The sequence below is a fragment of the Oncorhynchus keta genome, chromosome 28, assembly GCF_023373465.1.
Source record: "Oncorhynchus keta strain PuntledgeMale-10-30-2019 chromosome 28, Oket_V2, whole genome shotgun sequence".
NCBI classification, from domain to species: domain Eukaryota; kingdom Metazoa; phylum Chordata; class Actinopteri; order Salmoniformes; family Salmonidae; genus Oncorhynchus; species Oncorhynchus keta.
The window spans coordinates 31,089,812-31,104,979 of NC_068448.1; the positions used below are offsets into that span (position 1 = coordinate 31,089,812).

General features: G+C 42.6%; 1 protein-coding gene across 6 annotated transcripts in view; it reads right to left on the reverse strand.

The window, feature by feature from the left end:
* Positions 1-15,168, reverse strand: part of LOC118375215 (protein NDRG3-like) — a 66,064-nt gene that overhangs the window by 1,849 nt on the left and 49,047 nt on the right. For 2 of the 6 annotated variants that reach the window (XM_035761725.2, XM_052482742.1), the window contains 14 exons: positions 10,330-10,435; positions 9,276-9,396; positions 9,094-9,156; positions 8,914-8,974; positions 7,459-7,545; positions 7,296-7,352; positions 7,081-7,184; positions 6,938-7,003; positions 4,898-4,949; positions 4,677-4,724; positions 4,410-4,445; positions 4,043-4,094; positions 3,595-3,612; positions 543-581 (listed from right to left, as the gene is read on the reverse strand). In XM_035761725.2, coding sequence (XP_035617618.1) covers positions 543-581; positions 3,595-3,612; positions 4,043-4,094; positions 4,410-4,445; positions 4,677-4,724; positions 4,898-4,949; positions 6,938-7,003; positions 7,081-7,184; positions 7,296-7,352; positions 7,459-7,545; positions 8,914-8,974; positions 9,094-9,156; positions 9,276-9,396; positions 10,330-10,435 — 910 coding nt within the window. The remainder of the gene's footprint in view (positions 1-542; positions 582-3,594; positions 3,613-4,042; positions 4,095-4,409; positions 4,446-4,676; positions 4,725-4,897; positions 4,950-6,937; positions 7,004-7,080; positions 7,185-7,295; positions 7,353-7,458; positions 7,546-8,913; positions 8,975-9,093; positions 9,157-9,275; positions 9,397-10,329; positions 10,436-15,168) is intronic. The other 4 variants (XM_035761728.2, XM_035761730.2, XM_052482743.1 and 1 more) reach the window with 3 other exon arrangements.

A 15,168-nucleotide genomic window follows, 5' to 3' on the forward strand; every position in this document is an offset into this window, starting at 1 on the left:
GGCTAAGCAGGAATACTGGAATCCACACCATATTTCAGAATGTACTGTATGAATATATGCATCTAATTCAAGTGGTTGGGGCCTGAAATGTCTGAGCTGAATCCCTACCCAGTGTTCATTATTCTCCCACAAAGAAAATAGATTGCCTGATCAGGTCGCGTTCCAATTCATTTTTACTGTTGGAGAAAAAATGAATAAATAGGAAAGGCCAATATGAGAATGCAGCATGCACAAGATTTGAGGGCCATCTGTGCAGAAGAGAAAAAGAAGAAAGCAACAAACAGACAGATGACAACCATTTTACCTGATAAACAGACATACACTCTCTCAAACCACACATTTAGAGAGACAAAATAAATCTTACAAAATAATGACCATCTGTCATGCTTCAAATCTTATGGCGCCAAATCAGAAAGACTTGACAGGATGGCTAAAATGTGAGCTGGCAACCAGCGATGGGCAAACAGGGTGGGGAGGGCAGAGCACTGTAGGCGTAGATGGCAGGCCGGCGCAGCCGAGGCTGCTACCTATGGTCCTGGTACCTGATTCGCTGCCCAGGTGGCTGAGCAGTACATGAGGGACTGTTTGCATTAATGGAGAGGGAAGAAATGAAGGCGAGACTGTCAGATTAATGCTCAGTCTTCACAAATGAAGATCAGAAAAGAAACAAATTGTGTCCTCCAGTTTCACCTAGGAGAGATTTGAAGCAGCACCAGGAACAGATCATTCTATCACTGTATCTAATTTTACATTCAGCTAATACCTAACAGTTGTCAAAATAGCTAGGATGTGACTCTTCCAAGGCCTTCTCGCTGTTCTCTTAAATTAAAGAGAATGCCACCTGTGGCCCTGAGATTCCTGAAAGAGGACTTTTGTACCAAGGTGTGCTCCATGACAACTAGTCAACATTGTCTGGTCCAGTTCAGTTAGTAGAATGTTCCCCACTGCAATAATTCCCTAATGGGACTAAAGTGTACAGAGCTAAAGTGACCTTTCAAACTCCATTCAAACAGGGGCTCCATCTATTCACACAAACCACTCTCCTGGTAGCCTACTGCGCTTCTTTCAACACAACACTGACCTTCTGGGACAAGCCAACTGACACAAGGTATAGTAGTCTGAATGCTACAGAGTAACAAACCAACAGTATGCTAAAATGTGTTTGGGAAGGCTCGTAATGTACTCATTGCTTTGTCCCTCTACTGTTTCAATGTTTAGGCATTATCAGAAAGGGGAGGTACTTTCTGGAACTTGCCATTGTTTTTCTGGTGTGGGTGAAAAGCCTGAGCATAAAGTGGTGTGTGAGGGGAGAGTTAAGACAGGGAGGAAACCAACCTATTTAAACCTCAGAGAGAGGGTTCACAAGAAAGACAAGAGCAGGGAGAGCCATCAGGCAATGAGTGAAAATAGTTTTTCAAGCCTATACTGTAACCCTTTTCATTTGAATTACTAGGATTTGGTATCCAGACTAAGTGAGTTGATATAGTAAGGACCCAGTCTCTTCAAGCAGGAAAGCAAACATTTCCAAGAGGTGGAGGAGTGAGGGAGCGTGTAATAAAGCACCACCTAGTCCCGGGCCAGCCTGGGGAGCTGGGGCCGCCTCTCTGTAGTCACATGTTGCAGACAAAACATCCAAGGGTAACTTTCAGAGGGGAGGATTTGGAAGAAGGGAGAAACAAATGTTCCTTCTCAGTGCTGTGCAGTATCAACATGGTTCCCTGTGTAGAGGCCCTGCTGTCCTAACATTGCTCTCCAGCAGCCCACATGAGTGTCCCTGTGGCAGCAGCACATTTCAGCAGTGGAGGACAACAGGTCAGCCAGGCGGCTCTGGGCTCATGGGAGTTCAGGTCCCCAGGGCAGGGGGCCAGGCCCTGCTGTGTGGCTTGGAGCAGCCTTTAATGAATACACTAATCTGCCACTGAGATTAACATACCTGGAGAAGCAGCCCTCACTGGAAGTGTGAGGACCAGGGTAGAGTGGGTGATGGCAACAGGGAGAGGGGAGTGAGGGCCAGGCGAGGGGTGGTAGGTTATGTAAGTGAGTTTTTTCTCTCCTCAGAAACCAATAACGTCAAAGGTTTACAAGGGTACAGAGAGGGCTTTCTGATGAAAAGATTCCAGAGAGAGAACAATAATAACTCAGACTATTGTAAGACTCTAATCAAGCAGCTTTCATTATGTAACACCTTCCATTTTCCACTCTGTGAGCGAGCAACTCAAACTTTACTGTGCAATGTTTATATGAACAAAATATAAACATTTTGAAATGCTAAAAAAACTATTCAATCATCTCAGTGATCAAAGAAAGCCAATGGAATTTGGCAAAGTTATAAGATACAGTGCCCATTATGTAAATACAATTCACTCTATGAAAGTGGTCTATACAATATGATTATCATTCAACAAGCCAGATCTGCTCCCAGTAGGCCAAAATTAGGGTTATCAAATTCAAATCAAATTGAAAAAGCACAACGAATTCAAGGGCCAGACTGTTATGTTTGTTTTTATCCCATAAAATGTGCATTGGCCTACAACTACGACACCAAATGGCCAGATCCCGTTTTACTAGAAAAAATATGGCCCTTTATTATGTCCGCTTATAAAGGGCCATATGCTGTATATACCATTTTAACATATTGAAACAAAAAGAGATTATATTTGTCCAGCCTTTCCTGCTATGCTTGCAGATGTGCATAATATGTTGTGACCCTAATCAAAAAGGATGGAATATCTCCAAATAAAAACAGTCTACATGTGTCCCTACATGTTTGTCCTCTGCATGGTGTTTTGTTGCAGGTTTAGCCTTTGGGTTATTCATGGTCAAGCTTTAAAAACAAAGTCAGACTGCAACATTTTAGTAGCCTAGCTAGGACTGTGACAAGTGTCTGTACACTTTCCCTCCGCTGTACGCTGTAAACGGGACACACGAAAGCAGCATAATTTACATTGAATTCACCGATGTAGGTGCAACAGATTATTGGACAAAATAATTTCATAAAGTAGATGACTCAACTGTTTTATACTCATTTATACTAGCTTGTGTGTCCTATTGTCCTTTAGTAGTCATTTATACCCGCGTGTAAATCCTTTAACTTACTTTTTGACAATCAAGATGACATTTTCTGTAGGCTACAGCAATGACCCTTTAAAAGTTCAGTCTGGTAGAAGATTAGGTCAGTGCCATTAGTGATAATATGGTAGTGCGCTGGCTGGCTCTGCCGGTGCTTGCTGTGACTTGTAGTGCAGTACAGCGCATCGCGGGAGGTAAGAAAACGGGCCAAAACTAATTAACAACCCAAATCATTGTTCGGGCCAGATAGAAATGTGTCGCCGGCCAGATTCGGCTCGCAGGCCTCATGTTTGACACGTGGCCTAAATGAACCACGGCCTTAAATGTGGGCCTGTAAACACCCTCCCTGTCCAGGGCACTGTATCTTAAGACCTGGGGGAACCATTCTCAGGTGTGTTCACAGATCATCCCACACACCAAGTGTGTTCAGAGATCCAGCACACCAAGGAGTGTTGAGAGGAGACCATGCAGACCATCATGCTTACTACATGTCATTTATTTACTTCGCATCAAACAACTACTTACACCCGTTGTTAAAAGTCACTGCAAACAGACAGGAAACAAGGTTAGCTTGAGGTTAGTTCCCTGGTCAGTTACTAATAATGGTTTGCATGCTTATACAACAACTGGCTCTCAGTAACCTCAGCCTTGCACATCCACTAAATGTTATTAAGTAGCTAGCTACTGTGGTTCCTCTTTATTCTTAAAGTGCTACAGGAATTCTACATTAGGTGTGAGTCTTAGTTTAGGTCAGAAGTGTGTGTGTGCGTGGGGAGGGCTGTTGCCTGAAAGAGTAGTGTTCTATGGACTATCGTTCAGTTGGACTGATGACTCATTCTGAGACAGAGGGACTTCAGTAAACATGTCAACAGATTGACACAACCAGACCATGAAGATACACAAATCCAACATGACGCCTGACACTGGAGGACTGAAGTACTGTGAGGAGAGATGATAGAGGAGCAGTACTCACTGTAACCCATTCCCTGGACAAAATATTTGAAGGCCTCCGCGAGTTTACCCGGCTGTAAGACACAAACAGAAAACTGAGCCATTTAAAAAGAAAACTGAATTAAGTAAGAGTTCAAATCAAATGTTATTGGTACATATTTAGCAGATGTTATTGCAGTTGTAGCGAAATACTTGTGTTCCTAGCTCCAACAGTGCAGTAATATCTAACAAATCACAACAATACACACAAATCTAAAAGTAAAATAATGGAATTAAGAAATATATAAATATTAGGACGAGCAATGTTGGAGTGGCATTGACTAAAATACAGTTGTCTTGGCCATTGAGATTTAGTAGTTTAAACTAAACAAAACTTGTTCATGACTCACCTGGATGACCTGAGGAAGCCCACCACAGTCTTGCATCTATAGGGAAGTAAAGAGAGAATCAGGAACATGCCCAGAGTGAACAAACTCACAGAGAGGACTGTGCCGTTAGCCAGAACACATTCACTGGCCTACGAACACTTCCAAGAATGCTGAAACTCATCTACACACCACCCAGATCTTGTGCATTACTCAAGAGCAGAACAGCAGGGACCACATTAGGGGCATTACCACTCCTAGTGCTACAAAGAAACAAATAACTGGACACACCTTAAGAAGGGTTGTTTTGGTTGGATTTAACCTGGAGTTGCATTCGACCTGTATACAAGGGAGAGAGAGAGAGAGAGATGAGACAATGGAAGTTCAGACAGTTTAGAGTCTAGCCCCTCATCTTTAGAAAGGCCAGTATCATCTCTAAAGATACTTTGTATTAGAATTAGATCCCCTGACTCATTCTTTACTGTGTTGCCATGGAGATAGTGGACACCCACCACTGCATCAACAGCAGGGGACGTGTCACCAACCACCAGCAGAGAAGTGCATCTGGATGGAGAGACAGGAGGGACAAACAGAGTCAACACTCAGAGTGAAAGCAGAGGGGTATAATACAGGATCAATGAGATAGCCAGCTAACTTTAATAAGCAACCAGAAACAACTATAGATTTTCTGGTTCATTAACAGAGCCTTGTTCTTGTTTGTTTAATCAATTAGACCATGCCCATTTCAAGCTTATATAATAAAAATAATAAAAAGCTGTCAAAATATTAAGGCAAGTTAGCTGGTAATTGCCAGCATTTGGCCAATAAAAAAAATGAAAAGCCGATAAATAGAATTGTTGCTGGCCAAATTGACCGGGAGATAACGATTAATTAATGATTTTTATTCATTGATGAAATACGGGTCAATGTGATAACATTTGACAGTAATGCTCATCGGTCCATAGGTTCATTTGGATAACTGAGTGGCACTAAATTGGCGGGTGTGTAGTGTCGTTAGTCGTCATGCAGCTTATTTATGACAGAGCCTATTGTGAGCGGAATATCCCCTCAACGTCACCTCCTTAGATCGTTGCTGCTGGAGTGAAACCTGCTTTAATATTTTTATTTTTATTTTACCTTTATTTAACCAGGCAAGTCAGTTAAGAACACATTCTTATTTTCAATGACGGCCTGGGAACAGTGGGTTAACTGCCTGTTCAGGGCCAGCACGACAGATTTGTACCTTGTCAGCTCGGGGGCTTGAACTCACAACCTTCTGGTTACTAGTCCAACGCTCTAACCACTAGGCTACGCTGCCGCCCAGTCATTGTGCAACAATTCTAAATACGTGTTAAAAACATAGCCAGGATTTAAAAGAGCTAGGCTACCATTTTTATTTCTCAACTAGCCTAGTGGTTAGAGCGTTGGACTAGTAACCAGAAGGTTGTGAGTTCAAACCCCCGAGCTGACAAGGTACAAATCAGTCGTTCAGGCAGATTTGAACAGGCAGTTAACCCACTGTTCCCAGGCCGTCATTGAAAATAAGAATGTGTTCTTAACTGACTTGCCTGGTTAAATAAAGGTAAAATTGAAGAAAAAAAAAAAAAAAAAAAAAATTTGAAGTGCGCCTCCCATTCGCCATTCAAGTCCAGCAAGTCATAATAACCACTTTACAATGTGAGCTGGGGTCAGTATACATTGTGAAAACTGATACGTAATTGTTTTAAACCTGAACGTTTTCCTTCTTATTATGAGGTATGTCTTACCTTGCTTCAGAGTAGCCTATAGGCAAAACCCCACCATTCAAACAGAGGCGATTATTTTATAAAGACTTCCTCAAGGCTATACATCTACCTCTTATCACTCCAGTATCCCTGCACATTGGAAATATGGTATTAAAACGGAACCTGTATATAGCTTCTTACTTCTCCTGTTCTTATTTCTTGTGTGTTTTTGTTCTACCTTATGTTATTGTTAGTACTACATTGATATTGGATTACTGCATTGTTGGGTTTGGAGTTCGCAAGAAAGGAAATTCACTGCACTTGTGCACGTGACATTTAAACTTGAAACTTAACTTCATATTCCATTGAAACCAGCATTTTCCCCTGTTCTATTGGTTTTCATATTTCAACTTTTTTTTTGTCCAGAAGCCAAAGGCACAATCGTAGTCATTTTAACAACCCATCCTAGTTGCTGCACCTCTAGATTCCCCCTATTTCTAATTTTTGTCTTGGTCACGTATGGAACGGCTGTTTAGAATGGTGTTTTCCCACAAATTGCATTTTGGAAAATGTTTGAAAAATATATTTTATTGGCTGCCTCATTACAGGAGTTGCATGTTCTGTGAATATGAATGACCATCATTGAAATGTGATTTCTGTCATTCTGAGTACTATAGGTGGACGCCCTAATGGGTTACGCACCCAATGCATATGGGTCCGGTAAATTTCTCGAATGGGCGGTAAATTAAAATCTTCCTGGTCACATTGTCCGGCGCCACATTTTCCTAAAGGAAACCCTGATACAGTTATACACAGTTATAAACCTACTTGAGCGTGTTCACTGTGTCCTCAGTCAGACCAGTGATGGGCCTCTCGATCTCCAAGTCCCGGCGGCTGTCAAACAAATACATCAATCAATCAATTCAACCCAACTACATGGGCAGTTCATCTTGGGGTTATATGTACAGTACCTGTTGTAGGAGTTGCAGAAGAGGGCCAGGTTGTCCTGGTTAATATCCTGGGCAATGTGCAGGCGATATGTCTGGGTGATCTCCTGGTTGTCAGACAGCTCATCCTGAGGAGATGGCACAGATAGTTACATCACTGTCAACCACCCACAGTATTCCTCCAGTAGGCTCTGCCCCGGTCCTAGTCCCCCCACCATTCAAAACTGCCCCACACTCACGTCACTGAAGTGGTGGGCCATCACTATGTCAACCAGGTTACTGGTCCAGCCGGACATCTGAAATAAGAATAAATAACACGTTCCAAGGTGCCAATCTATTATGGCTCTATGATGAGAAAACAATGCACAGAGTTAGCATTGAAGTGTGCGAGCACGTTCTCACCTTGGAGGCGGCCCAGTCCATCCAGCCCTTTGCACAGGGGTCTACATTGATGAGAACCAGACCTTCAACCAGGGCAGGCTCATTAAGCTGGGAGAGAGAGAGAGAAGAGGGGGTTACTTTGATGAGAACCAGACCTTCAACCAGGGCAGGCTCATTAAGCAGGGAGAGAGAGAGAGAAGAGGGGGTTACTTTGCTTCAACCAGGGCAGGCTCATTAGGCTGGGAGAGAGAGAGAGAAGAGGGGGTTACTTTGATGAGAACCAGACCTTCAACCAGGGCAGGCTCATTAAGCAGGGAGAGAGAGAGAAGAGGGGGTTACTTTGATGAGAACCAGACCTTCAACCAGGGCAGGCTCATTAAGCAGGGGAGAGAGAGGAGGGGGTTACTTTGATGAGAACCAGATCTTCAACCAGGACAGGCTCATTAAGCAGGGGAGAGAGAGCGAGAGAGAGAGGGGGTTACTTTGACAGTACACTGACCACACTGTGCTGGGTTGGATAGGAACCCAGGCCCTCCCACTTTATAGCCAGGGCAAGCAGCAAGGTCAACACACACACTTAAATATTCATGTTATAGCCCAGCACTTGACATCTTTCACAGCTCTTAGCAACAAATTGGAGCCACATCATCCCCCACCCAATTACCCAGCCTCCAATTCACTTCCACAGAGAAGTGAGGACGATGGATAAAACAAACTAGGTGTTAACCCACTTGAGAGTATGTATGAACACATAAATTAAGTGTTATCTTTTCTCCAACTCCTGTTTCTCCCTCTCCTTCTCTCCTCCACATTGAGCCCGATGTTAGCAGGGCTTAAATTAACTATAATTAACACCCCTCTTCAAGTAATCTCTGCTCTTAATGTATTCCTCTCACTCACACCTACCTTCAGAATGCATTATCTCTGCCAAGGCACACTGTGGTGTGCAGTGCATGGTGGGAAATAGGGTCGATGTTAAGCATCAAACTAACATTTGTACAGTAATATACAGTGCCTTCAGAAAGTATTCAGACCCCTTGACTTTTTGCACACTTTGTTGTGTTACAGCCTGAATTTAAAATATATTCAATTCAGATTGTGTCACTGGCCTACACACAATACCCCATAATGTGAAAGTGGAATTATGTTTTTAGAATTTTTACTACTAATTAATAAAAAATGAAAAGCTGAAATGTATAGTGTGTAGATTGTTGAGTAAAATATATATTTAGAGAAACTGATTCATCCAAATCTTCTATCTTTTTATAGAGAGATTAAATGAAGCTGGTAATAAGAGCAGGGAGCGTGATGACTCTGCTGGTCAACATGTTCTGAGATTAGTTGCTGAAGATGGAGGAAGATGGGGAATGAGGTTTAATGGTGTGGTTTTATGGAGAGGTTTAGAAACCACCATCTACTGTGGGGTGAGCAGGAGTGCATGTGGTATGTGGGGGACTAAGACGAATGGTGACTTACAGCCAGTCTGGAAAGGATGTAGGCTCCAGCTCCAACTCCAATCCCAATCACACTGTTCACCCTGGGGAAAGGGAAGAGAACAATATAGGCCTCGACAAAAACTCAATAATAAAGTCATTTTGAAGCTTTCCTAAAAGACAGCGCAAGAGTTAGTCATAGAAACACTGCAGGAGAACTTACTTCAGTTGAGCCATGACAGAGGGCAGCATCTCAGAGAGCTCATCCATGGTAGGGTACTGGTAGCTGGGACGGACATAAAATACCAAAAATAATAATAACATATGAGTCATGATTGTGGTTATACTTTGTCATATTTGAGATGATGTTGAGGACGACGACTGAGGAGTGAACCGGTCTCTCACCCCGTGGGGAATGGGGGAGCACCCTCCTGCTGTCCAGGGGCGTCCACATGGACCACAGCAAAGTGGGATGTGATCTCCTGCATGTCCTCAAAATTGAACAGGGTGTTGAAACAGGACTTATCTGCAGGGAGGAAGAGACACGGCAAGTTTAAAAGACACCTCATTGAGGCACATACTACTTAATATCTAACAGAAACTGCAACACTGAACGTAATCAACAACAAAAATCCACTGATGCTAAAACACTCTTAGTGTTGTTTTCCATTGAGGCATCCAAGTGTTGGTGCGATCCAGTCTGATCTAGTGGCTTATATCCCCACAGCCAAAGAAGAGGCCTACATTCAACCATCCAGCTTCTTACATCATCTCCAACTGTTCTAATGAGAACATGATATTATATACTGAACAAGAATATAAAGCTCAACATGCAGCAATTTCATTGATTTGACTAAGTTACAGTTCATATGAGGAAATCAGTCAAATTGAAATAAACTCATTCGGCTCCAATCTATCGATTTTACATGACTGGGAATACAGTTATGCATCTGTTGTTCACATACCTTAAAAAATAAAATGACAATAACATAATTGGGCCTCACAACGGACCTCAAGAACTCGTCACTGTGTTTTTGTGCATTCAAATTGCCTTCGATAAAATGCAATTGTGTTTGTTGTCCATAGTTTATCCCTGCCCATACCATAACCCTATCGCCACCATGGGGCACTCTGTTGATAACGTTGACATCAGCAAAACGCTCGCCCACACAACGGATTGGATTAGATAACATGTAAACAACAATGGATTATCTTGACAAAGGAGAAATGCTCACCAACAGGGATGTAAACAAATTTGTGTACAAAATGAGAGAAATAAGCTTTTTGTGCATTTGAACATTTCTGGGATCTTTTATTTCAGCTCATGAAACATGGGACCAACACTTTACATGTTGCGTTTATATTTTTGTTTAGTGTAATTAGGTGTGTTTGGAGAGATTAGCCGAGCTAAGCTTTGTAATAAGAGCCTGCGTCTGTCTGTGTGTGATGCTGTACTCACGGTTGAGTCCAATGTCATGGTAGGTGAGGATGACCGGTCTGTTGCCCTTGGGGCTGCCCCTCATCGTCACATGCAGGACACCATGGGGGGTCTCGATGTCATGCTCCTGGAACACACAAGAGAGCATGGTCTGGGGTGTCTGTGGAGCTTAGAGGAGCCAGCCTTTTAGTGACAGTCATAGCACTATAGAAGGTGCAGATTTCAGGAAAAACACAATTCATAATTCATACACTGAGTAGGACACTTTCTCAGTGAGGCAAAGTGCCAGTAGTAGACAGAAAATCAATCATTCTCTCAAAGGATGTGCGTTTCATACAGTAGAACTCATTAAAACAGGGTTCTCTTCAGTGGAACAGTCAGCAGGTAGCCTATAGAGCTTTCAGAAAGTATTCACACCCCTTGACATTTTCCACATTTTGTTGTGTTACAGCCTGAATTTAAAATGGATTAAATTTAGATTTTGTGTCACTAGCCTACACACAATACTCCATAATACAATTATCTGTAAGGTCCCTCAGTCGAGCAGTGAATTTCAAACAAAGATTCAACCACAAAGATCAGGGATGTTTTCCAAAGCCTTGCAACAAAAAACATTTGGCCAAGAAATCAACTATATGTCCTGAATACAAAGCGTTATGTTCGGGGCAAATCCAACAACACACCACTGAGTACCACTACATATTTTCAAACATGGCATTAGCTGCATCATATTATGGGTATGCTTGTCATCGACAAGGACTAGTGAGTTTTTTTTTAGGATAAAAAGAAACGGAATAGCCTGAAGCACAGGCAAAATCCTAGAGGAGAACCTGGTTCAGTCTGATTTCCACCAGATACTGGGAGACAAATTCACCTTTCAGCAGGACAATAACCTAAAAGACAAGGTCAAATAAGGTAAGTTGAGTAAGGTAAGTTGGTGGTTGAAGATATCCCTCTAGTGGTGTGGGGGCTGTGCTTTGGCAAAGTGGGTGGGGTTATATCCTTCCTGTTTGGCCCTGTCCGGGGTGTCCTCGGATGGGGCCACAGTGTCTCCTGACCCCTCCTGTCTCAGCCTCCAGTATTTATGCTGCAGTAGTTTGTGTCGGGGCTAGGGTCAGTTTGTTATATCTGGAGTACTTCTCCTGTCCTATTCGGTGTCCTGTGTGAATCTAAGTGTGCGTTCTCTAATTCTCTCCTTCTCTCTTTCTTTCTCTCTCTCGGAGGACCTGAGCCCTAGGACCATGCCCCAGGACTACCTGACATGATGACTCCTTGCTGTCCCCAGTCCACCTGGCCATGCTGCTGCTCCAGTTTCAACTGGCCTGGGCCCTAGGACCATGTCCCAGGACTACCTGACATGAGGACTCCTTGCTGTCCCCAGTCCACCTGGCCATGCTCCTGCTCCAGTTTCAACTGTTCTGCCTTACTATTATTCAACCATGCTGGTCATTTATGAACATTTGAACATCTTGGCCACGTTCTGTTATAATCTCCACCCGGCACAGCCAGAAGAGGACTGGCCACCCCACATATGCTCTCTCTAATTCTCTCTTTCTTTCTCTCTCTCGGAGGACCTGAGCCCTAGGACCGTGCCCCAGGACTACCTGACATGATGGCTCCTTGCTGTCCCCAGTCCACCTGACTGTGCTGCTGCTCCAGTTTCAACTGTTCTGCCTTATTATTATTCGACCATGCTGGTCATTTATGAACATTTGAACATCTTGGTCATGTTCTGTTATAATCTCTACCCGGCACAGCCAGAAGAGGACTGGCCACCCCACATAGCCCGGTTCCTCTCTAGGTTTCTTCCTAGGTTTTGGCCTTTCTAGGGAGTTTTTCCTAGCCACCATGCTTTTACACCTGCATTGTTTGCTGTTTGGGGTTTTAGGCTGGGTTTCTGTACAGCACTTTGAGATATCAGCTGATGTACGAAGGGCTATATAAATACATTTGATTTGATTTGAAATATACACTGGAGTTGCTTACCAAGACGACATTGAATGTTCCTGAGTGATCTAGTTACAGTTTTGACTTAAAAAGCGGTTTGAAAATCTATGGGAAAACTTGAAATGGCTGTCTTTCAATGATTAACAACCAACTCTACAGAGCTTGAATAATTTTTTTAAGAATATGCAAATACTGTACAATCCATGTGTAGAAAGCTCTTACAGACTTACTCAGAAAGACTCACAGCTGTAATCGCTGCCAAAGGTGCTTCTACAAAGTGTTGACTCAGGGGTGTGAATACTTATGTAAATGAGATATTTCTGTATTTCATTCTTCATAAATTTGCAAACATTTGTAAAAACATGTATTCACTTTGGCATTATGGGGTATTGTGTGTAGATGGGTGAGACTATGTAATCAATTTTGAAAATCAGGCTGCAACAACAAAATGTGGAATAAGTCGAAGGGTACGAATACTTTCTGAAGGCACTGTACATGATGATCCAGACTGATAATGGAGGCTGGATCATGACCCATAAAGCTGTGGTGACAATGACAATGTGTAAGTGGCTCTGCACCACTCTGCATGCGTGTCCACACTGTTCAGTCTCGCACCACTGCCACACACACGCAGATGTTGTGTGGATTAAGGAAGCAGGGCCCGCTCCATGTCCTGTCTCACAGATGCACTGCCTGCCACAAGGTAGCCTCCGCTGATGTCTGGTTAATCTAATTATCTAAGGATGGAAATAGCAGTCCGTCCACAGCCCTTAGGCCTGCCTCTAATTCCACATGAATGTCATTTAACGGATCACAACTTCCTCCAGACACACCATCAGCATAACACGATAAACAAAGGCAATACATATAGAGAAACAACCATACTCTAGTAGTAGCCAGGACAAACATATTTTCACTATTTCACTATCATCAGCAAAATCAATAAATCATAGCACATTTTTGGGCTCATTCAGTAGTTTTTACTGAAAGTAGAATCCATTGTTTATTTTTTTGTTTATTTTTTATATACCATTTATATTCCTAAAAACATACATTGAAAATGATACTGTTGCTGCTTCCTGTCGTCAATGCCTTTTGGTTTATGGATGAGTGTCAAAACACCAGTTTAAGATTAATAATTAATATACTGAAATAAGTTGTGATATTTTGAAGACCAATACATAAGTTGCTTCCCACACACATTCACCAATATCTACCATGCGATCATCAAGACTGGAATTGATTAGCTTGTTCTACTGTAATCAATAGCGCCTGCAAATGAATCACTCACGTCGATATTATATTGAAATCAATAGAACTGGGACAATAACCGCAGCGACATGTACCGTTTGCGCTCTTCTAACAGACAAACCTCAATGAAATTGGGTTTTCTACATGTGTCTGTCGGGTAAATCAATACATGATAGTAAATGTAGCACATTCACATTCTAACAACAATTCCATCTATTTCTTCCAAATTTAGCCACGGAGAGACTTAACAATGGTCCTAAGGTCAGTTTAACCAGGCACTCTAGACATAGGCTCATGCAGCTGGCTGAACATTGGACATCCCTACTAGTAGGCTTACTGTTAAGTCAAACTGGTGTTGTGGTTTCAATAACTGTGTGTGTGATGCATGTTTTTGTCTGGTAGCAATAATGGTGTGATGTGTATTTCATAATCGAATACTGTAATAGAAAAGCAGAGACCCAAATATAGGACTGCTAAATATATGTGTGCCTGCTTCAGTGTTCAGTTTCCGTTCATTGGTGCAGTTGAAAAGCACAGAGAGGGTGGTTTTGAGGGCCATACTGCGTCAAATCTCACTGGATGGCTGCCACACAGACGTAGGGGAGATTAGGCTAAACCAGGCTGTTCAGCAGCCTGCTGGCTGCATACACACCCCATGTCTTAAAAAAGCGTCAACATATACACACACCCTATGATAATCAGTACATTGGAGAAGGAAGACACACAGATGAGGACAATAACGTCACTCAAATCATAATTCATGGTGTGTGGTTGTTCTCCTCCAGCTGACACCTGGAAGACTGACACTCTACAGTATCTAGGTGCGGAGGAGTAAAAATAGAAGAGACGGTTGAAAGGCCAGGCTGTGTGAAAGGTTGTTAGTGTGCGAGGGAGGCTTTCTTGTGAGGTGCCTTCAGAGCACACAGCCTAGTCACTGACCAAAGAGGCTCCAGTAGAGGTTGCCACTTCTGTGCCACAACTGTAGTCTAACCTACAAAACAAAAATGTGTTGTGTAGCTTAAAGGCTTTTAACTACCAGATGAAATGGAAGCCTGACGGAAAAAACAAGACAGTAAACAAAGCACTCAATGCATTGAAACCAGCAGCAGTCCCAAAGATTCTGAAAACAGACATAGGCCTATCTGCCTCATTGTTTGTTTTTGTGTGTTCCTGGCACAAGGTCAAGGGTGTTGTGCACTGCTGATATTTGGCTTGTTGTGACTAAAGAAGAGGGAAGCACTGCAGAGGTTGTCAACAGTGGATGGGTCAGGTGATGGGGAGAGGGGCTCAGCTGCTGCAATTTACCCCCTCTAAATGACAACAGCAGTAACTTCCTAGTTAAAGTGGAACTGACAGCATTTTAGCAACATTAAATCTTATTTTAATCTGTTCATATACACTCCCAGGAAGAATATGACATGTAAAAAAAATGTGACTTAGTCATTTTCATAAATTCTTAGAATGTTTTGGAATTATGTATACTAAGGCCTTTGTGAAAATTCTATAGCAATTATAGAGTGGGAAAGCAGCTGTGTGTTTGGACAATTAATAGACACTTGCAAGAAATAAAACATCCTCTCGTCCAGGACCGGAGTGCCCCATTGCCCATTAGAGCCCCATTGCCCATTAGAGCTACAGTAGGCCTTTATGCAAATAAGTATT